This window comes from Fukomys damarensis, unplaced genomic scaffold, assembly GCF_012274545.1.
Source record: "Fukomys damarensis isolate Sample0158 unplaced genomic scaffold, DMR_v1.0_HiC HiC_scaffold_26, whole genome shotgun sequence".
Taxonomy (NCBI): domain Eukaryota; kingdom Metazoa; phylum Chordata; class Mammalia; order Rodentia; family Bathyergidae; genus Fukomys; species Fukomys damarensis.
In genome coordinates this window covers 22,779,753-22,807,089 of record NW_022900938.1, presented here as the reverse complement: position 1 = coordinate 22,807,089, position 27,337 = coordinate 22,779,753, and the positions used below count along the sequence as shown (strand labels likewise).

The 27,337-nt window shown below is 41.5% G+C and overlaps 1 protein-coding gene and 1 pseudogene across 8 annotated transcripts in view; both read left to right on the top strand.

Annotated features, from left to right (window-relative positions):
* Rapgef4 (Rap guanine nucleotide exchange factor 4) overlaps nt 1-27,337 on the top strand; it is a 233,933-nt gene that overhangs the window by 140,592 nt on the left and 66,004 nt on the right. For 6 of the 8 annotated variants that reach the window (XM_010607007.1, XM_010607005.3, XM_033756253.1 and 3 more), the window contains 4 exons: nt 10,728-10,781; nt 11,088-11,194; nt 14,993-15,114; nt 16,554-16,737. In XM_010607007.1, coding sequence (XP_010605309.1) covers nt 10,728-10,781; nt 11,088-11,194; nt 14,993-15,114; nt 16,554-16,737 — 467 coding nt within the window. The remainder of the gene's footprint in view (nt 1-10,727; nt 10,782-11,087; nt 11,195-14,992; nt 15,115-16,553; nt 16,738-27,337) is intronic. The other 2 variants (XM_010607008.1, XM_033756252.1) reach the window with 1 other exon arrangement.
* LOC117283467 lies at nt 20,909-21,040 on the top strand (annotated as a pseudogene).

Sequence of the window (27,337 nt, the reverse complement as noted above, 5' to 3'; positions counted from 1 at the left end):
TCACACCAGCTCAGGTGCAGCGCTGAGACCAGGTGGCAGCAGCAAGACCATGAGACAGGAGGGTCTGTGCAGCCTCTTCCCTGGACACACTTCTTCCTTGCCCTAGTGCCACAGATTTATAAGCAGCCTCAGGTACCCTCGAGTCTTATGGTCAGACTGCAGCCCAAGCCTAAACTGCAGACTTCAGTTCCTCAGATTTATAAGCCACTTTCAAAAATATATTGATATAGGTATTTTATTTGGTTGGCTTGTGACATCTCAAGTCAGTAAAATATGCATACATAATGACCTCCCCGAACTACCCACTGTTAACTGTGCTGAGTTGGATGTCTTCTTTCTCAGTGGTACTTAGCAACCATGAAAACACCTCAGTCTTAATTCAGAAATGTCTTGTCACTTTGGACCCTTTAAGATATTATCTCAGCTATTAAGGATCAGTCATGTGTGCTTTTTAACATTTCGGCTCTTGTTGGAGTAGAATCCCTGAAGGGACTTGGCTGATGGTTCTAGCGTCAGTGGGATGGGAAGTGTCTGGCCTTCTGCTGCCCCTGGCTCTGCTCCTGCCTCAGTTGGTGGTGTATGGAGGAAGGAGGGAGGGAAAGAAGACATTGCTGTCTTTGGCTGGTCAGGCAGATGACTTGTCCTTTTCTTAGTATGTCATTGCTGCTGATAAGCTTGGGTATACACTGTGGATGTGGGTGAAAACCCAGAAGACAGACTTCACTGGGGATTAAATGGCAATCAGGTACAGCTGTCACCAGTACTGCAACAACTGACCCTCCCAGAAAGTTCCCTTGTGGTCACTGGTTACAGTTCTGTCCTAGCTAATTTAGGAGGTCAAGTGGAAAGGCTACTATGTGGAAGAATACAGGACATCATGAGATCAGAGATCCGGACTCCATTCTTTCTGGGTTGGGCTACTCAGGCAAGGCCTGAGCACTGTGCAGAGTGTTGATACAGTTTTTATATCCTGAACATCATCCCTGGCACAAATGACAGAAAGAATTGCTAAGCATCCCATTTTTGCTAAAATTCTACTAAAGATTCTGGTTGGGATATTTGAAAAGCTTATTGTAACTACCTCTAATTGACTTTCTTCTGTTTGCTCCTAATGATTTATTTAAAGTAAACTTTACTTATTGAACTGTTTTAGATTTATAGAAAAATAGAACACACAGTGCAGAGATTTCTCACATACTGCCTTGCACCCAGTAACCCCTATTATATTAGTGTGATACAATTTTGTCCTTAACCAGTTTTGATACATTATGAACTACAATCTGTACTTTATTTTTATTTTCGTATGTATCACCTACAGAACTTTTTCTGTCCCAGAACCCTATCCAGGACTCCACTGTATGTTTAGCTGCCGTTCCTTCTTGGGCTCCTTTTGGGTATTACAGTTTCTCTGACTTACTTTCAATGACTGACAGTTTTGAGGAGTAGTGCTTAGGTATCTTGTAGAAATGTCCTTCAGTTGAGATCTGTCTTATGTTTTCTTATTATTAGAATGGGGCTGAGGAAGAGTCCATTGGGGAGAAGGAACACAGAAATAAATAAAGTGTCTATTTCTGCATATGATCTGAAGGGTACATTCTACTCATATCAGTGTGACTTGTCACTGCTAATGGTGACCTCATTCACCTGGCAGGGGTAGTGTTTGTCATGTTTTCCACTGTAACATTACTCTTTCTCTCCTGCTTGTTATGTACTCTTTGGAAGGAAGTCACTATGTACAGCCACACGTAAAGAATTGGGAGTTCAAAGCTGAATGTTGTGTTGCATGACTGAAATCTCAGCACTCTGGGAGGCAGAGGCAGGAGGCTTACAAATTCAAGCCCAGCCTGGGCAACTTGGTGACTTAGGAGTCTTGTCTTGCAAAATAATTTTTTAAAAAGTGCTGGAGATGTAGCTCAATGCAAAGGCCCTGGGTTTAATTCCAAGTACCACCAAAATAAATAAATGAGAATTGGGAGTTCTGATCCACCTTTTGAGGGCACAACAGCTACATAATTTATCATTTACTTATATTACTGTAGACTCATGGATATTTTATTCTTTAGATTATAATCCAATACCATTTTCTGTAATTTGCTCCAATTATTATAGCTTTGGCACTGGGAGTTCTTCAGCTGGCTCCTCTATCCATTTGAAATGTCCCCAATATTATAGGATTTTTTTTTTTCATTTTGAGTACTTCCGTTCTTTTTGACCCTGCAGGGTATACTCAAAGTCTTTCTTATATATTCCTTACCTTAATCCCAAATCAGCCATTTATCTCAGGGAAACTGGTTACTTTTTTTAGAGAGTAGCAATAGAAACCATGAACTGCAGTACTTATTGCTGGTTTCTGTACTCAGTGCTACTGGGGTGACTGTGCTTCCTGGCCCTCTTCAGCCGGCAGAGCAAGGATATTTATGTGTATACTCCCCCGTGATGAGTCCCTGGTTGTGGTTGTGTGTTTGTCTGTTTCTGTTTGCAGCTCTCACTTTTTGCCTCACTCCTTTTCAAGCTCTTTGGGGGAGGTGCATGTACTTTTACGATTATCATGTCTTCTTAGAGAACTGACCCCTTTCATCGGTATGTAATGTTCCTCTTTATCCATCATGATTTTCCTTGTTCTGGGATCTGCTTTGTCTGTAGTCATGTACCTATTCCGGCTTTATTAAAGTTCAGATCAGCATGACATACCTTTCTCTGCCCCTTTACAATGAACCTGTGTGAGCCTTTATATATATATTGTTTGTTTGTTTTTGTTTTTTGAGACAGGGTCTCACTATGTAGTTGAGACTGACCTGAATCTCACAGGCTGGTCTCAAACTCACAGTGATCCTCCTGCCTCAGGCTCCTGAGTGCTGGGATTACAGGCATGCACCACCATGCCCAGCAACCTTTATATTTAAAGTAGGTTTTTTGGAGACAACATCCAATTGGTTCCACTGTGACAACCTTGTCCTTTGATTTATGTTTAGACAAAACATATTTAAAGTGGTTATCAATATAATTGGGTTAAGAGCTGCTTTTTTTTTCTTTTCATTGCAATTTTTTTGTGGTTGTTATTCTTTTTAACTCCCTTTTCTGCCATCTTTAATTTTGAGAATTTTATGTAATATCATTTTATCTCTTCTATTAGCTTATCAAATATACTTTTTATTTTTTAAAAAAGTAAAAAATTTGAATTTTATTTCCTAAATAGTTTGCAATACTCATTAATTCTGATAGAAGCAACACATAATTACTATTTTCACTTCAAAGTTATTTACAATTAAGAATAAGAAAAATAAGATTTTATTTTGCCTTCATTTATTGCTTTCTCTAATATTCTTCCTTTTTATATAAATATGGATTAATGACCTTATTTTTCTTCTTCCTAAAGAATTTCTTTTAGTATTTCTTGTAGGCAAATAATTTCCTCTTGTTTGTCTGAGAAAGTTTGTATTTCTCCTTCACCCTTTTTTCTTATTATTTTAAACAGACCCCTAAATTTTTCTGTCTACGCTGTTTTTAAGGGTATGGTTTAGTAATTTTCCTTTACCTGTGAAAGGTAATTTTAGAAAATTTAGTTGAAATTTTTCTTCCCACATTTAAATAGTATACTCTTTGTTTACATAGTTTCTAACAAGAATTCTTGTATAATTATTCTTTCTCCTCTATAGTTAAGGTGGTTTTATTGTCTGACTTCTTTCAAGAGGCCCCTTCTATGCTAGAATTTCTATGGTTCAAAGGTGATATTGCTATGTGCAGGGATTTTAATCTATCCTGCTTGGTGTTTTCTGAGCTTTCTGAATCTGGGTTAGTATTTGTCAGTACTTTTGAGGAGATTTTCAGTCATGCTTACTTCAAGTTTTTCTTCTGCCCTAATCTCTCTTTCTTCTTGTGATATCCATGTATATTTTTACATGTATGTTTTACCCCATGGAATTGTTTCATGGTTCGTAGATATTCTGGATTTGGTTGTTTTTTTCTTTTATTTTGGAAGGGGGTCCCCTTGCTTTTTTTCTCTGCATTGCACATTTGGAAGTTTCTGTTGAGCGGTTCAGGACTATTACATCTTTCTTTGGTATTGTCCGTTCTCCTGATGAGCTCCTCGGGGTCATTCTTCCTTTCTGTTCCAGCGTTTTTGATGTACATTTCCCCTTGATTCTTTCTGAGACATTCTATCTCTCTGTTTAAATTACCCAGTATATTCTTGCATAGGTCCCATTAGTGCTATCAATGAAATAATATCCCACAGTTAACATATTAATTATAACTAATTTAAAATTTCCTGACAATTCTAAAATCTGAGCCCTACTCTAATGCTTGGTTTGTGTGTCCAGACTGTTTTTTCTTGTCTCTTAGAATGCTTTTTAATTTGTTTTCTTGGAAGCCAGACATGATATGCTAGTCATAGGAATTCAGATAATAGGCATTTAGCATGAGGTTTTATGTTAATCTGGCTAGGAGATAGGTGGTACTCCATATTTCCTTTAAATGTGGGTGTCAGAAGCTTCCACATCCCTAGAGCCTTTGTCTTTGTCTCTCCATTGTCTTTGGGCTTCCCCAAGAGGTCCTCCTTAGGCCAGCTCTGTGTCTTACCTGTCGCCTGTTATTTTTATACTGGTATTGGGGAGGGGTCGGGGGAAGGGAAGTATTCTTTCAGTGGGCTTATGTTCCCAGGCTGTGGCCTTTCCATCTGTGTCTTAGCTCCGTTGCCTCCATAGTTGATGTAGGATGGCTAGAGAAGGTTAGAGTAGAGAAGTCCCCTCCTGAGAGGTGGGTTGAGACTAATGACGTCTTTTCCCTGGAGAGTTGGTCTTTGCCATGGAGATGCCCGCGGGAGTATTTCACAGTGGTTACTTTCCTTCTCAGAGCCATTCAAAAATGTTTATTAGTGCTTTACCATGAGAACCTTCTGGGGTTGAAGTAAATAAAACTCAAAAAGTGTTGGGGGGGCACCTTAGGCTACCCCCACTCCCAGGATTTCTCAGTCTCTAGCTCATCTACATACAGCACATTTACATTTTAGTGTTCCTACCACTTTTCAGCCTGTGTGAGCTAAGCACACTGAGCTGTGACCCTGGATTCTCCCATTTCCAGATTTCAGGGAGGCAGTTTATCCTGCAGCCTGAGTTCTGCGATGACCCCAAGAGAAGTCATTCTTTTCACTTTGTTCAACCTTTTCTTATTGCAAGGGGAGAAGTAACAACTTCCAAGTTCTTTGTGTCACAGCCGAACCTGGATATCTATAAGCCAATTTTGAAGTAGGAAAGATTTGGGAGGAAAAAAAACTAAAAGATGGAAGCCAAACAAGTCTAAAGAAGATTTTTCCACTGTTTCACAAATGGAGAAACTTACACAGTTATTTCAGAGTTGTGAAATCTGCTTGTGAGTCTGACTTAGTCTTTAATTTAATTTTAATGGTCATTACCAAAGAGTGGTGACACTGTGATAATTATTATTAGAATGAGACATACATTTCAAAACCTTTAGTTGTATTATTTCAGAATGTCAAGGAAAAGTAACTCCTAAAAGTATGTCATTTTTACTAAAATATTTTATTTTACTGTATTTTTCACATTTCCTAGAAATTTGCTCATTTGAAATAAGAAAGAGGGAAATTTGAAATCTATTTCTGTAGCATTAACTTGTGAACTCATATGGGCTTGCTAGTTGCTTAATCCATTGAAATTTTGCTTTCCCAGCAAGAACCAGAGCAAGAGCTCAGGCACTTTCTCTGAGTCCCCTCCTTTAGTCTCAGAACACCATACCCTCCATTAAATCCTCACACCAGTTGCAGCCTCATGGCTTTTTGTTGCACTGGGTTGTCAGGATTCTGCCATGAGCATTGTGTCCTAATCTAGGTTGTTATTCTTGTCTCTTGGCTTAAGATGTTGTGCCTTGCAAAAGGCTTCTGTGAGCAAATACTTTGAGTAAAAAGCATTACCCCTTTTCAGAATGGCCTGAATATGGCTTTCACAGGCCTATTACAGGGCCTTATACCTCATTATAATCTACCAGGAAGTTATTGTGCATCTTGTAATGGAGGCTGAATTCATATTTTTCATCACCTGATTAGTATTTCTGAATTGGCTCTGGTGCCAAAAGGAATATTTTCCCTTACTGTTTCTTCCTTTCGGTAGTAATATAAACATAATTAAAAGCAGTAGAAAGAGCATCCCCTTTCCAGAAACAAACAAAAACCAATTACAGTCGATCCTGAGGGAAGTCTTCAGGGGAGAGAGCCAAGAAAAGCAGAGAGAGAGAGCTGAATGCCTCTGCCTTTATCTGTTTTCCCTGCCTAGCTTTTAGGATCACATTTTCACATCCCAATTTGGATTCTTTCATGCCCAGGTAGGAAGGGAGAAATTTTATCAACACATGATTGATGTGTTCGAATGTATGAAATTTAATCAGAGATGGGTCCATTCCTAGTAGGGCTCTTAGGGCTCTTTTGTGATGATGCATTCTGGTTATAGGTCAAAATGGGGAGGGCTCTAAGAAATAAACCTCTCAACTGCTAATGAAGCACCTGCTCTGTAATCCCAGCTTCCCTGCCCACAGGCAAAAGGACCCTGCCTGGTGGATACAGGACAGTCGGCCTGTGAAGGGGCTGAGGTGCTGCCATGGCCGCCTCAGCCTGTGGCCATTGCCACCCCCTGGCTATGAGGGTCTTGGCTGGGACCTCAGGTCACACTGCAAGGGGCTGACCTCTGCCAGACCCCCTGTGCTGACTTTGCCTTTAGCTGGTTTTCTTGCTTTGACTCTATTAATAATGCCCTACTGCTTGCCTCTCTCTTCTGTTTAACCTAATTGTGTCTAAAATAAAATTATTTTCTTTATTTCTCTGGCTTGTGACTAGAAGGAGATTTGATGTGGGGGCGTCTCATGTCCCTCTTGGGATTGGGCATGTGGGTAGCGTCTCCAGCAGTGGTTGCACCTGTGGGGTCCAGGTTCCCGGGTCCTCCAGGACCTGTGGACCCATGGCTCACACCCTGAAAATGTTCCTTCTTTTGCTGCCGGCTTCCCAAGGGCTTCCTGGTTTGCTAACATTGGGTTAGCTCAGAGTGGTCTGTTGGGCTTCTCAGCTCTTCCACTGATGTAAAATGACTCTGTACTCTCTGCTCAGTACTGAGTCATTTCCATGTTCCTAGGCAGGCTTACTGCTGCCCCTCTTCAGTGCTAGATGTTTTATTATTGCAAATTTGCTTTTTAAAAAGTTAATCCAGACCAAGCATGATACCTGGTACCATGTGTAATCTCAGTAGGTGGATAGGAAGTCTTATTGCTGGAAATTTATCAGATCAAGTCTGATGCCTCGTAATCTTGTAGGGCTTAGATGTCCTTTTCTCAGTGTACTTTAACCAAACAAAGCGCAGACTATTTCAGTGTATGCCCGAATGTCTCAAGAAGAAAGAGCAGGTAGGATGGTGTAATTGTACCTGCAGTGTAGACACTAGAGTGAGCTAGACCTGGATTCAACTCTCACCAAGCCTACTTATTAGCTGTACGAGTTCAGGTAAGTCCCTACATGTCGCTGGCCTTAGTTTTCTTAGTCTAAAATAATGAAAATAATAAAATGAGGGGATGGCACAGTTAAAGGAGCATGGCAGACATGCGTAAACCTGCCTGTAGGGCTCACATTCTTACTTGAATTGTCACCAGTGTCTCTATTTACCTGAATCATTCATAAAATGAAATTATTTTCCTTATTTCTCTATAAAGGTGAAATTCTCAAAAGGAAATTTACTTGAAACCCGAGGGAAACAAGAAAGGAAATAATAAATGAATGGACCCAACAGCAATATAGCCACACCTATAATGGAGGAGTCCGTGAATGGGCCTTAGCCAGTGGTTGTTCCCCAGGGACACAACATGCCCTTTACAAATGTAACAGTGTATCTCACATCATACACTGCCAAGCACCAATGGTTCTTAGAGCATAGGATATTGCCTAACTGAATGTAGTGTCCCTTTCAAAGAAAAATTTCCATTCCCTCAAAATAATACCTTCCCTGTTTTCATCACATATGTTCTTGTTTAAATAAAGGATCATCCCCTCCTCCAAGCGTCCATTTATGGTGTTGCCTCTACATCTAAAATCTTTGAGTGGAAAAGGTTTTTTTGCAAGCACTGCTTTTCAACTGATTAAACAGCCTCTTGGTCTTGAAGCTGGTACTAGGATTATCTGAAAGACAGCCTTGTATATGTTTTAGGCCTTTAGAAGCTGAAAATCAAAGGAAACATTCTGGTTGAAGCTTGATGCTTCCCTTGCTTTAGTAATACTTTCTTTTTAGAATTCCAAAGATCCAAAAAGGGAGCTGTCCAAGACTAAACTAGGGACTATTTGTTAGCCTTTTGTTAAAACATAGCCATTTCTATAGAAACAAAAAGACAATAATGGTTCATTGAGCCTATCAAACAATAAGCATTTATCATCCATCTCAAAGTGTGGACATGCTCTTGACTGCCCATCACCAGCATCTCAAAGATTTTCATGGGAAACAAAAGGTAGCCTCAAAAGTTAATCCCCTGTCCATCTACTCTAGACCTGATTTTTCCAGGACAGAAAGAAATATGGATTTTTACTATTATTTTCAAGAATAACCAGAGACTTTTACAATTAAAATCTATAAACAAGCATAGTCCTAGATGTATAAACTGAACTGTGTAATGGGGGTGGAGTGGTGCTCTCTTGAGAACGGGCACCTGAAAGTGGGGAGATCTGCAGTGTGTTTGAACTGCATGCTTCCAGAGCTGTGGTGTAGGATGGTCTGGAGTTTTGAACCTTGTCTCAGGTGATATGCCATTACAGAATTCTCCCTCTCTTCTTCAGACCTTTGTTAATAAAGTGTAGGAACTCTCTGTGTTCATGGTTTCTCTCTCATCCACAGTTCCTTTATAAGGAAGCACAGGCTTTTTCAAAGCAAAGTTGGTCTCGGTTTAAAGTCGCTATGGAATTGGACCAGGCTGATGTTTGTTGGTCTATGCTGTGCTGCTGAAATACTATCATAGTGCCTAGCACTGTGTGGTAGTGATGTCAAGGGTCAGGGAAGGCCTACTAGATGCCAATGAGATAGTGAAAATGGTGAAAATGTTCAGTTAAGTTCGACAAGATGGCAGTCGTTCTAAATAACTCACATCTCTTTCATGCTGGTTTTTAAGGCTTAGTAGTCTTTTCTTTTTCTTTGGTTCTATTATAATATTTAAATCATCAATCCACTTGAAATTTATTCTTGATGAAAAGGTATGCATTTGTTTATATATCTATGTTTACATTTAGGTACATAAAATGTGTTGAACTAATATTGAGCTTTATTTTCTCCGCTGACTATATATTTTAATTTAGGACTAGAGGGAAGAACTGCCAGGTCTTCACTGTTAAGTACTTTCTATTTGCAAAAAGTAGGAGACTTTAGAATAAAGCATAATAATCCCTATATTAGTTTTCTATGACTGCTGTAACACATTGCCACAAATTGAGTGGCTTGAAACAAAACAAATTATATAACCTTAAGTGCTGTAGTGTGAAAAGTGTGAAATGGATCTCCCTGGGTTAAAATCAAGGTCTGAGCAGGACTGTGTTCCTTTTGGGGTTGGTGGGGGTAATCTGCTTGCGTGCCTATTCCATTGTCAAGAGATTCTAGACTAAGGCTGCCAGTTCTCCTTGGCTCTTGGCCTGCTGAATCAGGCCAGCTTCTCTTCATGTTGCTCTATCTCGTTCTGACTTTTCTGCCTCCCTTTCCCTTCTTTTAACACCCTTAGGATGTCATTGGCCCACCAGGAAGCACCAGAATATTCCTTAATCATGCCTCCTTTGTCATGCAACCAGCCACTCACAGGTCCTGGGGATAAGGACATGGACCTCTTTGGAGGGTCATTATTCTGCCCACTGCTTTCTCTTCAAAAGTAAACTACCGTCTTACTTTCTGGAACTGGCTGAAGCAGCATTGTATTGCTAGCTGTTCCACCTCCTTTGCCTGGACATATCTATCTCTTCCCTCCACTGGGAAATGCCATTACTAGACATTTCAGAAAAAGAGCATAGGGGTCTAGGTAAGACTGGAGGGCTCAGTTGTATAGCTAAATAGCAAGCAGTTTCCCTGGGATTCACAAGCAGACCACCAGCTGAAGAAAGTGGATAATAGAGCTGATGTGACTTTCATGGAGTCCCGAAAATGTTATGAGACTGTCAAATAAAGAGAACTACGCTGGCTGCCTTGGGAGTTCTAGAGCCTAAGGGCACAGAGCCCCCATGAAGCCACGTTTGAAAAGTAAAACTTTCTTAAAAATAAAAATTGCCAAAAAAGAATCTTAACTACACAAAGGAGAAAGAAACCATTCATTTCCACCCGAACCAATACTTTGTCCCCATGCCTTGAACAGGTCATTTTAATCTGTTTATGTTTATCTCATTTTGCCTTTTCCCCTGTTCTGATGTTTGTTATGCTTTGAATGGATACTTACTCCCTTCTTATTAAGCCTGCAAACATCTATCTAATCATTCCTGTTTGGTTGGTTTTTTCATTTCTAATGATTTATATTTAAATGTTGGCAAATTGAATGGTCTAATTTTGCCCTTTGAATGCTGATGCATTCAAGCTCCTTAGGCAACTTTTATCTCTTGTTTTTTTAAATTCTGTTTTGAGTTTTATGAAAATTGATATTTCTTATTATCCCCCAACCCATAATTTTGTTTACTGAACTTTTTGTTTAATTTTCTTTTGCTTTGACATTTTATTTTTCAGACACCTCTCATTGAACCTCACGTTCCTCTCCGTCCTGCTAACACTATTACCAAGGTAATGGGAGTAGGTGGGTCGGTGAGCCATCCAGGCTCGCTTCTATGGACCACTGGAGGTGGTCCGTGTGTGTGAACATCACGTCAAGAAACCTCTGATCCATTTTCTAGAGACAATAAATATTCACTGCATCTCAGTTTTCAACCTGAAACAGTGACATGTCACACAAGTGAGCAATGTAAATATGTATGAGTTATGTTTTTCTAGCCAGACTCTGATTAGAAGTGCTTTAAGGATTCATCCAGCTTGTTTGCCTTCTGTAAACTCTTCTTCCTCCTCCTTTCTTTCCACCTGATTAAAACCCAGGTTCCTTCAGAGAAGATTCTCAGAGCTGGAAAAATTTTGCGGAATGCCATCCTCTCTCGAGCACCTCACATGATAAGAGACAGAAAATACCACCTAAAGACATACCGGTATGTGTGCTGATTCTAAAATCTGTAATCCCCTCACATTCATGTTTAGTGAAATGGAACAAACGCTCTTTTCCCTTTTTTCCATCGGGCAGCCACCCGCTTTATAATGCCTACAGGTTCCAGAAGACAGAAGCTTGTCTTGGATCCCTGCTAAACTCTTGAGTGTTTAATTATCCTTAATATTCCAAGCAATTACTAATTTCCTTCACTAATTTGCTTGGGCATGTATTTAATTGTGATGAACAACGAGAAGAAAGTTTTTATATTTCTGTTTGCTAATGTCTTTTGGGAAACCTACTAACTTTAGACCACGCTCAGCTAACATTTACTGAGCTCTTTATTTATGCTAGAAGACCTGTACCAGCCACTTTCCGTATGTTTTCTCATTTAATCCTCCCCACACACTGCTGGATGGTGTATGACCACTTTTCAGGTGACAGAACCAAGTCAGCTTGAAGAGATCAAATTCCTTGTCCAAGTCACAAGTCCAGTAAGTAGCAGAACCAGCATCTAAACCAAGATTTGTTTATTTTCAAATTCAGTGATCTTTTATTCAGTCATTCTACAAGTTTATTAAACATCTCTTGAGTGCCAGCCACATACTATTGTGTTCCAAGCCCTAAGAAGTCAGCAGTGAGTCAAATGTACAGTCTTTTTTAGAACCTATTTTCTAAGGTAAGATTTTACTCTAGTACACACACTAAGATACACAACGTCTTCACATCTACAATCAGATTTATTATAGCCATCACTGGAGTTGAAAACAGACAAAGATGAAGATGATGAGGGCTCTGTGGTCAATTGAGTCTTCTGGGCTGCCTAAATCATGGTGGGCCAACTGAACACTCAGGCCTAATTCTTACTTTGGATTTTATCAATTCAACAAATGTCAAGAGCTGGAATAAACATTGTATGGCACAGAAGCCTTCACTGTTCCTTCCTGAGCCTATGTTTCAGACACAGCCCTCTTGTAGCAGTCATTCAGCCCCTCTTTCCCATTTCGCCTAGGCATGACTTCAGAAACCAGTAAACTTGGTGTGAGTCAAAACCCATTTGACTCACATGAACCAAATGCATAAAACACAGTGAAAAGCTAGAATATAAATTTTAATGTTACTGTGGATGTATGTATTTCTAGTGATAATCATCTATGACAGAACCAATAAAATTATCCCTATAACAAACCTGCCACACATATGCACTTCAAGATCCAGTCTCTCAAAGACATGTGGTTAAGCACTGCACATCCTGCGTTAGATATCTGTTTCTGCAAGCTGGGCACACTAATAGTAAGAGACCAAAACTAACAGTCTGGTACATTTTGGTTGGCCTCTTCTTGATAGACTTTGTAAAGGGAATGGGAATTGAGAAGCACTTTGGCCTTCCCTAGCACATTCCCCTCAGGAGACCTTTCATCTCTCCCAACAGATTGGTTATGTAGGCTTTTTGTGTTTTTTTACTAGCTGCTACTTTGTATGGTTACCTTTGTAACTCCTTTTCTCCAATCCTGGAAGCTCATTCTTTGTGGAATCTGCGGGCCCCCTATGTGCAGCTATAATGTTAAGAAAAATAAAGTATTTTTTTTTAATTATGTGTCCCATGTCCTCAGAGTTTACCCTCTTAAACTTACTAAATGCATCACAAAATTCCAGATGGCTAGAGGACTCTTTCCTTTTAAAGGTTTTATTTAAATTAGGATATGATTTTGCTTTCCCAAGTGTTGACTTGTATTAGGGAAATTCTACTAAATATGTCATGTTTCATGACAAATAATGGAAAGTAAACGTCAGAAACTATAATCTCTTGCTCCATAGTACTAAGCCTTTAAACCCCTGAAATATAGGTGTTATGTATGTTCCACACCCTATGACACAAATTAATGATCTGTGAGTAATGACCAGTGGACTCTGCCAGAAGCCAGAGGCATGATTTCTTTTTCCTGCAGTACAGTTTGACCTCCTTGCCCCAGATTGTATATTTCATAGCTCCATGTTCTGTCTCTGTCCTGTTTCTCACCCATTTCATCAATGTTGTAACAACGTGAGGGAAATAAAACCTCTCCAGATACAATATGGTCCCCAGCAGTCACTGTGCTACAGGCTTACTGTGATCCCAAAGTGCTGTGGATCCTTAATGGAGTCTGCCAGCTACCAGTGGCATAGTTGGGTCTCCATTCCATATTCCCACTGAAGTGTTGTCACAGGACTCAGGTGCTCTGAGGTCAGTGCCTTCCTGTATGTGCTCTTTAGTAAAGCAATCTTTGCATTAAAAGCTAAATGAAATGGATTTTTGTATACCTTTATAAGACTTTTCCCATTAATAAATTCTCCAGTGCCAGGAATTTAGCTCAGTAGCACTGCACCTGCTTCACAAGCTCAAGGCCCTGAGTTCGATCCCTGGTACTGGGGTGGGGGGGTGGATTCTCCAGTTATAAGAGGAATGTTTTGACAGGTCATACATTCAGTGTAGATTGAGTAGTAAGTAGATGTTTGTCTGCCTCTGAAAGCTCTAAAGTATGAGCACAAGCTGAAGGAATAGGAGACTTAGAAATCTCAGAACCTTCTTGGGACATTCTCCTTAATCTGGGATCAGCATCATCCCCAAGTTGGACATCCCAGGAGTTCTGTCAGATCTCAGAGATCCTACAATATTAGCACTAGAGTAGGCCTCAGAGACCATCTTTTGCTCCTCCTTTCTTTTACAGATGAGGAAAGTGAGGACCAGAGAATTGGCCAAAGTCCATAGCTAATGTATAGCAGACCTGGTGCTATACCTCACATCTCCTCCCAGGCCAAGACTTTTTCCACAGTGGCCAGACCAGGAGTCTACTCCATACAAGGTAGAGAGGAAGGAGCTTGTGCTCCTAGGTGGCACCCTCCTTAGCATGGGCAGGGAGGCCACTAGTGACTCAGTCCCAGATGCAGGCAGCCAGCTGCTTGATGATTGCTGCCCTGTTCCATTGTCCCTTGAGAGTTTTCCCTAGGACTTCCAAATTTCATTTCCTCTACTTTGAACCAGCCTCCAAGAACACTTGCTCCACACTCTGACCCCACTGAAGGTTTCTGTATTTTCTAATGTGTGTGTGTGAAGGATTATGTATCTCATAACTAATAGAAGTAACTTGCCCATCCAGACCAACTCATGACTGAGGAGCCTCCTAGGCATTATCGTGTGAACACACACAGCACCAGAAAGCATCTGGTATTCTGAGGCATCAGACTCCCTAGAAGTGCTAATGCTTATTACACCAAACTTTTTTTCTGAGAGATTTGCATCACTAATTGCTTGTTTTTCCCAACACCCCTCTGAGGAAGATCCAGTAGTATTACTTGAAAATATAAAGTGCTATATAATTTTACACTTATACAGCAACTTTCACGGAGTACCTCTGAGTGTCTCTCACATATTAACTCATTCCCCGAGAGGTGAAGGAAGTTAGTATCATGCTTTGCCTTCATCTTATCATGAGCTTTACAATGACAATTTCTGTCCCTGTGATTAGCTTGCAAGATAATGCTCCCCATCCAGTGGTCTTTCCATTTCCCCGAATACTGTATACTATTATGCTCTTCTGCTATGATAGCCATGCTTAAAAGGTTCTCTCATGAACCAGCTGGATTTATTGATTTGTATCCCAGTCTAAGAACTTGAGGCAGCAGCATGTGGTATTTGGTTTGCCACAAAACCTCTCAAGTGGAAAGATACTGCTGCTTGGGAGGTTCTTCCCCCCTAAGCCATTTCCCAGCCCATGTCTGCAAAGGGGTGAGTTCCCAATCCTCTGTGTCCCCTCACTTTTAGACAGTGCTGTGTGGGCACCGAACTGGTGGACTGGATGCTGCAGCAGACCCCATGTGTTCACTCCCGGACTCAGGCTGTTGGCATGTGGCAAGTCCTGTTAGAAGATGGTGTCCTCAACCATGGTAAGATGAGCCACAGTCCCTGGAAAGCCCTCAAGAATTGCTAAGTGCATTTCCCTGAGTAAGCTGTTGCTGAACTCTCAAATGGGCAGGAAAGAATTATGATCCCCTTGGGGACCCACAGAGCTAGCATCTTCATTTAGCAGTACAAATGCAGTGAGTGGATGCTACTGATTGCTGTGTTCCACCATTGTACCTTCCTAACTCCGGAGAACGAAGGACAGGAAGATGAAATTGCATTCCCAGTGCATCAGTTCCAATTATGTTTATTAGTTTGCAGTCACGGTCCATTGATAGTGTGATTACATCCCGAGCACTGCATAGCAATCCGGGTGCAGAGGCAGAATGAGGAGCAGTGGAATGTGTGGCTGGGCTGATGACACGAAAGTAAGTAATGAATTCAGAAGCTGCTTCTTAACTGTGCTGCTGGCTGGAGAAGCTGATTTGTACACCCACGGGATGACCATGCTTAAAATCAGGAATACGCTCCATAGTTGCATCCCCTGATAACTGCGGCACCTCTCCCTGAACCAAGTATTCATGCAGGACTCACTGGCAGGTAACTGAGGCCGGACTGTTCATGTCATTTGTTTAAGACCACTTTCCCAAACAGGCAGACTATTGAAGGCATCCATCTCATTTGCCAACACCTGGGAACCTAGCAATGGTTTTGCCAGTGTTTCTCTTAATTTGGTGATTGTAAATTCTGATCACATTGAGACTTTTGTTAAAGTTCTGATTCTAATTTAGCATACCCTACAAAAGATCTAAATTGTTTTTTACAAGACCAAGAGGAAGGCTGAAGATGCTGCTCAGTGGAGAACCCTTGTGTAGCATGCTTGAGGCCCTGGGTTCAATCCCCAGCTCCAGCACTGCAAATGTAAATAAATTTTTTAAAAGAGAAAGAATAGAAAAAGAGGAAAAAACAACTTTTAAAAATCATAACTCACAAAATCCTTCTAGGATTCTAGCTTCGATTTGATCAATGATTTCATTTTCTCTTTTTTCAAAGTGTAGAGACAGAAAGTTTATGAACAGTATGTACAGAAAAGAAAAGCATAAATTCTCAGCCCAATAGAGTTTTCTTGTAAGTGTGTACTTTGAAAACCCAGTCTAGGGCATGATGTGATATGGTAGTCACTCACTTTCCTGTTTTGGATATTTGTCCCCCATCCTAGAAAAGGTCACCAAGGTGATTTTCATGGGCGGAAGTGCTCATGTCAGAGAAGCTGGCAGGTTCTTGGGAGTCCAGGGAGCTGGGTGTGTCTGGAGGCCCAGCCGGGGACGCAGCCAGGAGGGCCGGCCCCACGACTGCCCCGCGGGCGGACCAGGCGGAGTGCGCAGGATGCCACTCCTGCCCAACCCTATGTTCGCTTCTGGTAACCCAGACTTCAGGGCACAGCTCCTGGCCACGGCTGACGCCACCTCTATGTTTCCCATAGTGGACCAGGAGCACCATTTCCAAGACAAATATTTGTTTTATCGATTTCTCGATGATGAGCACGAGGATGCCCCTTTGCCTACTGAAGAGGAAAAGAAGGAGTGTGACGAGGAGCTCCAGGACACCATGCTGCTGCTGTCCCAGATGGGCCCTGATGCCCACATGAGGATGATCCTGCGCAAGCCGTGAGTGAGGTCGGGGCTGGCCGGCAGGGAAGCAGGGCCGCTGACTCTACAGGTGCACCTGGGGGTGGGGGCACAACGCCGATTCCAAAAGTCCTGGCTTCCCCCACCCCCAGGTCAGAGGAGAGACCATGCAGGGGAGACGCAGCAGTGCTTGCCTGTCTTATTTTTATTTTGGGGTCAAATAACCCATTTACCACTCAGATTAGTTAAAATTATAGAAATCTTCCTTGGTTGGCTCCAGATGTCAAAACTGAACCCACATATTAACAAGCTTTGGCCAGTGGTAGAGAAGCCGCTGTTTCTGTACCAGACAGTGGCAACCCTGTTCTTTCTAGTGCCAGGGGACAGAGGTCATAGAACCATCACTGCCCTCCTGCCTGTACTTGTACACATGCATGCATTCCTTCCCTCATTTACTTGGCACGTCTTTCACTGCGTTCTGCACCACACACCCCACGAGAACACCCTGCTGTCTTACCCTCTTCCAAGCCTTCCACCTCAGCTGAGAATGGCCTTTCGTTTAGTAGCTGTTCACCAGCTGAAGCTGTGGCCCTTGAAATAATTAATCAGATCAATGTATAAAACATACATTGAGCCCCTGTCAGATGTGGAGAATTCTACTGATGCTGTGGGGCACATGAAGCAGCATATACCACTGCCCTGCTCTGGCAGGAAAGCCTTTATAACAAGAGGGATGGCTTGGCACTTGGTTCTGAAACCCCACACACAGGCTGCTTCTCTGTAGGAAATGAAGTCACCCTCCACCCTGCTGCCAGTGCCAGGCGGCTGTGGATGTCAACTCTGAGTCACTGGTGTGGCTGACCTTCGTTTATTATTGCATTAAACTTGACACAAGTGCTGTGTCCCCGGGCACTTCCCATGAGAGTTGTCCCTCAGACTGACTTCCCCAGTGTCTACCCCTCAGACCAATTCATAATAGCCTCTCTGAGCATAGCTTTATCTCCCTTCCCCGGGGCTCTTCCCTTTCACTTGCCCACACTCAGTGTTGCTGAGGCTTTTCATCACATTTCACTTTTGTCACACCATGTCACCTTTTCAAGACTTTCTCTTGGGTCTTAATCTCCTGCACTGTGCGTTTCAAAGGCCTTCCCTCATCCCAGTTGGTACCATCATCTTAACTCTAGAACCATGGTTTTCAGCTCTTTAAGCCTCAAAACACTTTCTTCAAACAGAAATTTAACAGGAAAATCCAAAATATCAAACTGAAAGTCAGAGCTTTGCTGACCTAAGCAGAAGTAGGGTCCAGAAAACCTGCCCAGACAATTTATGCTCTACGCACCCTAAAGGATCGTGGGGTGGGTGGCTGGGGGCACACAAGAGAATCCCTAGGGCTTGGGGAACTCAAAAGAACAGTGCCATTCTAAGTCTTGCTCTTTTCTATCAGCCTGCCTCCCCTGTCTTGTCTTATCCTCCGGCATTTGTCCTTCCTTACCGTTTTCTGGATCCATCCTCTTTCTGCCCTTTTCCTTGCTGTCACCTTCATTCAAGCTACCGTCATGAAGTAGTTTTGAATCGGGTGGGACAACTTTTAAGGAGCAGTTGGAAATATGTGAGGATATTTTGGTTGTCACAGTACATCAGCAGGCAATGCTAGCTTTCGCTGGGCAGAGGCTAGGGCCAAGGGATGCTAGTCACATGATAATACACAAAATAAAGAACTGCCCCAGAATGATGCTGAACCCCCAAAGTAATGTCTCTGCTGAGCAACGTTGCTATAAATTGAATTTCTTATAGGCAAAGACCCATCTCATTTGTGAACACAACTATTTGTGGAACACCTATGTTCTAGATACTACGGTAGATGCTAGGGCATTAAGGGAAGCATGGGATAAGGGCATTGCTCCTCCTTTTTTCACGTAGTGCAGGAGACCAGTCTCAAGACCTGCAAGCCATCTTTCATCACAGCTGTGCTACATGTTGCAAGGGGAAGGGCACTGTGTTAACACCATGTCCTGGTGTGGGATAGAAAGTAAGGCTGTATCTCCAGCTCGGTGTTAACTAGGTAAACCACAGATAAAGCCTTCGCTGAGTGAAAGAAGGAAAGAGTAGACCACTCTAGCTAATGTTCCCTCAGCCCTCCATTTGTTTAAGCGAGTCACAAATATCATTTGATTCACCAGTATTTTTGAGCATCTATCTACCAGTTGGATTAAGAGAAGAAATAATAAAGTGATTCTTGCCTCTAGTGCCATTATGATCTAACGGGAGAGGCACTTTCACGTTAGAGTCAGATGTTGAACAAACATTTATTTTATTGAGTGGTATAAGCATTCTTGCTTATTGTAAGAGACTTCAGAGCTGGGTTCCAATGAGTTGTCTTAGAGATGTGAGCCTTGGCCTCCTTTGCTTCCATAAAGTTTTGGATTATGTGAACCCTGACACCCTGAAGAGTCTTCAAAGAAAGTTACATTCCAGAGCTCAGCTCTCTCAGTCTATCACTGGCGGCTAAAGTACAGGTTTTACTGGTATTCCAAGATAACACCATTTTGGGTGGGTTTGGGAATTTTTCCGGTCTTTCTGTTGTTTGGTTTTTTTTCCTTCTTTTTTCAGTTCTGCAGACATTGGAATTGGGCTGGAAAACCTACTTGTGGTTCTTAGATTTCCTTCTTATTAGAACGATAGCTCCCAAGAGATGAGAAAGTGAAAAATAAGGATTATAATTTTGTGAGACAGACCTGCAAACTCTACATGCACACACCCCATTTTCTAGAACTGGTAGTCATCGTTGCAGTTACTTCTGTTTTTTAAGTGGAAAGAAAATAAATGTAAGATCAAGGAATACTAGTATCACTACTGTCCTTGAAGAGATCAATTGAGCCCTTTGCTCCTAGGAATGAGAGCATGTTCAAAGGTCTTAGAAATGTCAACTCCTACTGCCCAAATTGCCAAATCATTAAGAAGTGTGGAGCCATGATATCCATTGGCTCAATGTCGACCGGGTCAAGACCCCCAGTTTTTTAACTCAGCACAGCTACATTTTTATAATAGTCACCACTGCCAGAGAGGTTGCAGAACTCTGATAATTACTGGGAAAGAAATAACACAATATTCTTTGATGAGAAGATTACTTTGAGAATTTGATTGTATAATGAAGATGTTGCTTTGAAAGGTACTTCCTATTGTTCTGAATCTAAGACTCGCTAGCCAAAAAAAAAAAAAGTGTCACTTGTTTTGACAGGCTACTTAGAAAAATTCTCTGTTTATTACATTAACTGCAGCATTTTAACTGTCAAACTATGAAAGACTGTTCTGTAGTTTAAAAAACAGAATAGAGCTTCAAGGGGAATTTTTTGGCACACTCTTGTTGCTATTGGTATTGAAAAAACAACATACATTCTGAATGTGAAATTAGCTTTTTATGTGGTGGCAGACAGAGTGACTCACAATGCCCATCCTGGTTACGCAGGTGCAGACCTGGATGGCACTTGGGGGCAAGTGCTACAGAACAGTGACAGTTTGACGGTGCTGTTGTTGCAGCCCCAAGACAGGGCCATCAAACATAAAATGAGCTCTTGGAGCTTATTGTTTTGATTTTGCTTTGTTTATAAGTCTAAAAAACAAGAGGTTCCCCTACAGAAAAGAGACACAATAGAGACCCCTACCAGCAGAAATGTGCATTTTGGTTACATTTAAGCAAGTACTTTGGATTGGAAGCCATGGGCAAAAGATGTGGAGTGACCAGGGAAACTGGGCACAAAGAAGCTTAAAGGAGAGCAAATGCTCTTGCCGTACAAGACTTCAAACGCCTCCTCCCAAGTAAAGTAAACATAATACTCCACTGCTGAGAGGACTGTGTCAGAGGCTCCCAAAGAATGGGAGGGAAATGAAGTACATGTTTTTTTCCCAAATCTAATGCTAGGCCTACAGTTCTGAAATTCCCTAAGAGCCTAGAGGCTTAAGTAGTTGAGAAAGTGTTAAGCCCTTATTGCCTGAGCAAAGAAGAAAAAAAAAAACAGCACGAAAATTGTGTTATTATAACCCAAGAGAATTATTGCTACATTCTGGTGTCTTCCATATTGATCCAAAACTCAAAAACTTGAGGTAATTTATTTCATGTCATAAATTAATACTTTTCTAACATGCCCTATGGGACGTAAATAGCAAAGAAACAATTTAAGATGGATCAAGTAACATGAGAAAATATGAAGGCAGCTTTGCGCAGTGGCAGTATCGTAGCCAATGAGGTTTATCCGAGGCGCGATTATTGCTAATTGAAAATATGAAGGTAGGGAGAAAGGGTTATCTGTCTCCATCCATTGGTTGTCCTAACGCCTGCAGAGGCCCCGCCCAATTCCGCACACTTGCTCTGGAAGGCATATGGAGGGGAGCCTGCATATTTTCTTAACTAGGAAAAGTTGTTTTAATAGGATCTTTATTTATCCAAACTGTTTTGGAGGGTGTGAAGTTTGAAATCCTGGTAATTACAGAGGGATTTATTTCCTCAGGGGACCTCAGATTAGCAAGCCTAAAATCAGTGGCACTGAGCAGTTGATTTCTGTTGGGATGTGCCAGGTTATGAAAGCCATTCCTCAGTGCTAGGCAGATGAAAAGCAAAGCATGAATGAAAAGCAGGAAGGACTAATCTTAATAAATGTGCTGTGAGCCCTTTTCTTCTGCCTGGTAAATGTCACCTTTTTTTTTTTCTTTTTTTGCTGTACCTGAACCAATGACCCCATTAAGTGGGTCATTTCTTGGCTTTGGATTTGTATCTCGCCTGTATTATGCCACTTTATGTATTATCACTTTTCCCCAGTGTCTGCTTGCCCAAGAAAGCAACCTGGTTGGGTTGCTGCCATTCTGATTCAGACTCAGGAAAGGGGAGGATGGACTTGGCTGACCATTTTTAGTTCAGGGTTCATTATAAGATTATTTCAAGTTTTTAATGACATTATTAAAGTCACTCTGGTCACTGTAGAAAAATCTGAAAACTACTGCAAAGAGTTGAAGTAGAATAAATAACACCTGCAATCACTTCTCCCAGAGATAATTGCTATTAATATTTTGATGGCTATTATTCTGGTGATTTTTCAGTTCCTGACTTTTTACCTTTACGAATATGTCATCCTCTCTTAAACTTAAACATTTCTTAAGGCTAAGATTTTTAAAGTACATGCAGAGTAATGTATCCTCTGGGTATTCCTTGGTGCACTCGTTTTTTGATAGTTGAATGTTTAGGTTGATTCTTAAGTCCTTTCTTTTTAAGAGCAGTGAAAAATTATTGTAGTGCTCTTCTTCCTATATCACAGAAAGAGCTCCAGACCCAACAAAGGCACAAAGCAAGGGTGGCAAGAAGGATGCTGGGAAATTTCCTGCAGGAAGTAATAAGTTGATTCAAAAGAGAGGGCTCTGAACAGGCACACCAGTAGATGTGGCTGGAGAGTTAGGGCAGGATCAGATTAAAGGACTTTGCTGGGCCTAATGTACCTTTATATTTATATAAGGTTATTTACAATCATCTGGGGCATCACTGAAGAGTTTTAAAGGATGGTATGGAATGATCAGACTTGGAGTAGGTTGGTTTCCCTGCTAACTGTGAAGAATGGACTAGAGAGGCCAAGATTAAAGACAGTCAGATATTTTTATGTGATTAGAATTAATTAGATTTTGACAGCATTTGAGATACATGCCTTTGATCCAAGAGCCTCCTAAATAAATTGAAAGTAATACTGGGTATAAGAGCCCAGGACTCTGTCCTTAACCAATTTACCATCTACTCATCCAGTATCTCCAGGGTACAAGTCTTTTAAGCTATAAAAGAAATTTAATAATAACTGAATCAGTTCTCATCCAATTTGGTTTGTGACTAGAATTGTGGAAAGAATTAAATTCGCGAACTGAGGTATTACTGTACCTGCTAACACTCTCCTTATTTTCCAAAAGTATTGTAAATGGAAAAGCAGATTCAATTGTATTTAATCATAGCCAACATTTATTAAGCACATGTATGCTAGCCATTGGGCTAGATAATTATTTAATTCAATTCTTTCAGCAAAACCATGAGGCTTATTAGTATACTCCCTATTCTATAGATTAAAGAGACTTAGGCTGTCACTCACCTGTGGTTATCCATAGAGTGGTGGGCTTAGCATTGGACACTGATCCGTGTGACTCCAGAGACTTGATTCTCTACTGTGCTTTGCTATCCTCTGTGGTCCTAAAGGGATTCAGAATGGCCTTCTGGGGGTGTTCTTAGAGGACTGGCAAGGAAATACACCGTGGAAATCTGATTTTAAAATATTTATTACAGACAAACCTTATCACATTAAATCCATACTGATCTGGAATACAAGTATAACATCTACTCATTTAATTATTGCCATAAAGAATAGAATAGAACTATACCTTCTACTATAGAAAGAAAAAAAATTTTCTAGTTTGAGAGAGACCCAGATGTGCCACTAGTATAAAATGGATTATATAATACTGGACATTTTTCTTTCCTGAGAGAGTTGCATGGCCTCTGGAGCCTATAATTCTCTCATTTTTATGTCCTGAGCTCTACTGTGTATTGTCAGTACCAGAGATCAAATGGCCATATGAGTCTCAAATTTTAAAAACCAGTCCCACAAAAGTGAAGTGCTTTGTGATTAGTGTTGCCAGGTTAAATATAGCATGCCCAGGGCCGGGGATTTGGCTCAGTGGTTCTGCTGCCTGCCTTGCAAGGGCAAGGTCCTGAGTTTGGTCCCCAGAACAACAATAACAACAATATACATATATATATGTGTATATATATGCATATATGCACACACACACACATATATATTTGTATGTATGTTTATAGCATGCCCACTAAAATTGAGATTCAATGCAGAATGAAATATATATGTATATTTGATGTCAAAAATTTATTTGCTAAATCTGGCACCTGACTGGGATAACTAACCTCCTTCTCTTCACTGCTCTCTTGACAATCTGTTGACAGTCCACAGCCCAGGGAGGAGTCTTGTCATTCCACACCAATCCTCTAGCCAGAGCCACAAACAAACCTTGTTAACTAATACTTGAATAGCATGCTGTAGTTTATTTAGTGATCTCACATCTTCTTTGAACCACTAAATAACTCTCTGATCTAAGTAAGGCTAGTTATAATCCACTATGTACAGAGGAAGAAATTGAGCTAGTAGATACTAAGTACTACCTTTCTTTATTTTTGCTTTCATTGACAATATTATTTCCTTTTACAAGTTTACTTTGGTTTATCCTTTCTAGTAAATTTATGGAAGTGGAAAATAAAGGATACTCCATCTGTCCCTGTTTAACCAAGAATTGACTTTTTGTAAGGAACAAAGTACTAATGCATCCATATTATTCTTCCTCAAAAGCTTGCATTTTCTATTTCACGTATGCCCCCCCACCCAAAAGCAGCATGTAAACTGTGCTGACTCCATACAAATTTGTTTGTTCTTCTTGACTTATGGCTAGGAAAATATTTGTAGTTGTACCTTTTAAAAGATTTAATGTTAAACTTCTGGAGTGTCCTTATAAAACACTTCTGCTGCAAGAATGTGGGCATATTCAGTTCCTGAACATGGTCAAGTCCCATTGTCCTATGAACACCCAGGGCTCAGAATCCTTGATATGGAGCCTTTACCCCATGTCCCATGAGGATGATTTCATTTCTCACAAATATTCAGAAAGCGTTTGCCCTTTGCTGAGGTTGTAGACTTTATTCCTAATTTCACAAAGAAGCGAAGAGTCCTCTTGTACACAGGCTGTGATGAGAGCTAGAAAATATCTCATTGCATCTAACAAATGTACAGTGTCCTTTTCTGGGTTAAAGATAAGGTGAGGGAGCAGCAGGAACTGAGCAAGTAGGCTCTCCTGGAATGTTCTGGACACTTAAGAAGCAGGGTCATGGGAGGTGAAGAAAAAACATAAGAACATGTTTTGCTAGACAGGAAAGTGTGAAAACACACCAAATTTTCCTTTAAGGGAAGTGACAGATGTGAGATGGCTAGAAGGGCTCCAGATTATTAGAAAATGATCTAATTTTAAGAAATGGCTTGCACATAGCAAACCAGGTGGGTTGAAATGAAGATTTATATCAAAAAGCATCCCCCTAAAAAGACAAATGAAGCATTTTTTAATTTTGAAACTTGACTGACGTAGATATTTACTACATTGACTTCTCTCGGTATTTTCCCTAGGTACCATGGTCTGGTAGACCACAGGTCTATAGGAACAGGGTTATTTTCTTTCTCACCTGCATATTTTACCCCTGGCCATGCCAATGTGCTATTTGGTGGCTGGATGAATCCTTCATTTTATCCATGTTCCAATAACTGAGGAGCTCTGTCACTGACCTTGATAAATTCCTTGATAAAATGGTATTTACCAGCAGCTTCCAATATCACCTGTGCCCTCCCAACCTTTAATGTATAAACTGCTTCCCATCCATCCCCGTTTATTATCTTGTCTGTAACTAGGCATTGCCGCCAGAATGCATCCCCTGCAGAAACTAGGCCTTTCCACAGCAGGATCCGATAAATCCACATCAATGTGGCACCACGCAGATTTGTAAAGAAGCAGGGATGCCTAATATCTCTCCCTGTGACATCTGGAGAAGGACAAGTAAAGACCAGGTACATTCACGGGCTGCCACTCAGAGCAGCCAGAGAGTCAATTCACTTCCCCAGCCTTGTAGGTTGCTCTTATGAAGGTACATGGGAGTTATCTCCTCCTGCTCAGCCCTGTTCCCTTTCCTCTTGAAAGCCAAATTGCCTTCAGTCCTTGGGACCCTTTCATTACTGTTTGAACAGGCTGGGGGCTGATTTGTAGCATCTCATCTTCATTTTTTTCCCCTGTCACCCCCGGAAAGACCAAAGCATGAAAGGTGCTCAATGCTACTGTTTGCCAGAAGAAACCCACTTTTAAAACTTGACTTTGTTCAGTGATTGTGGTCGGTAATGCTCAGGTTTAGATGTTCCCAGGTGATCTTTGAGGGCTGGGGGAGAGAACCTTAGACTGAAGCAGAGGAGAGAGGCAAGCCTTTCCTGAGACACTACATGGCTCAGCAGCCCTGAGCTGGCAGCCTCAGGAGAGGGCCTTGTTGCTGCGATTTTGCCGCTAGCACATGGCTCTACCTTGACTCACTTGGTGGGCACAGGTTGGCCAGACTAGCTTTTGCTCTGTGCAGCCTCCCACTGGGGATTTAGCTCAACTTTTCAATCCTGTTGCTGTGTGGAGAACCTGGAGTCACAGGGTCCTGGCCTCAGGCAAACCTTTCCTGAATGTTGCTGTTGTTTTATAAGTTGTGAATGAATCATTTTTGTTTTTGTTTTTGTTTTTAAGTAAGTCCCCTCACACCTTACAACTCTGACTTATCTCTATGATAGCTGTATACTTGCTGTAAAGCAGACCAAAATGTTCTTTGCTCCCTGGATGGGTTGCCCAGTGACAATGATCTGCCCTGGGATTACATCGGTCACTTCAACACAGGGCTGGTTTTTGGTTGCTGCTTTGTTTGTCTTTTTTTGCTTTCATTTTGGTTTTCTTTAGGACTCAGGACTACTTTGTTTTTAGACAAGCTGTTCTGTTGGACCACTGTGGGTTTCAACATGGCATCTAGTGAGTCCCTGTAAAAGTCTTGTTTCTCCAGGCTGGCTTCTAATGAGTGGAGGACAAGGAATGGAACAGGTGGCCATGTAGCTATCTTTGCGGGTGTGGCAGTTGCATCCCTTGATGGCCTTAGGGGCAGAACCTACAGCAACGCATGTTTCCTGCAGGCTTTGATTTGTGAGAGGTATGTGGGGGCAAGCATTCCCCCCCCACCACCACTTTCCCACCAAAATAAAGAGGATGCCCTGGAATGGAGCCATTTCATGCCCTTCCTTCCTAGGTGAGCCACTAGCCTTTCCTTCCTCTCTCTTCCCAAAAGGCCTAGGGTTTCCATGCACTCTTGGGCTCTAGTGCTCACCCTTAGCAGGTCAGAGAGCAGGTCGCAAGTTTTCTCCCAGCAGCAAACTCCACCACTGTCCCCTGCTCGGTGGGGCAGGTGCGGGAGAGGAGGGGCTGATGTCCCAGCTGACCTGAATGAATGGAGGAGCCTCTTGATGGCCCTGTATGACATCTGTGCTCTCTGTTTACTATGCACTCGTGTCTTATCAGCATCGCCATTTCACTCCTCTTGTGGTTTTCTTCCAGTCTGATTTCTCAGATGTTCTATTCCTGCTTTCTATTATCAAGAATCCCTAAGGTTTTCCCTTCAGCTCATGGTACTCATTTGTGAGTGTGTGGTAATGGTGCCGCTTGTTTTCCATCAGACTTTTTACATGGCGGACAAAAATCTGGTTCAGAGAGGTCCAGAGCAACAGATGCTATGTGTTGGTCTTGGTTGGTCACCTTTGTCCAGTCCCCACTGACCTTGACATAGACTGTGTAACTTCATCTGGTGTAAGTGCTAACAACTGGATGAGTAAACTTAAAATCCTAAGGGATAATTTTATGGCGTTTTGATTAAGAGGTGAGGTTCATCATTTTCACCCTATTTCCTTCCTCTGTGAATAATTATGTCATCCTCCTTTTATCCACAGAAGTATGTGTCAAGATGTTCCAGGGATGGATGGCTGGTTTTATGGAG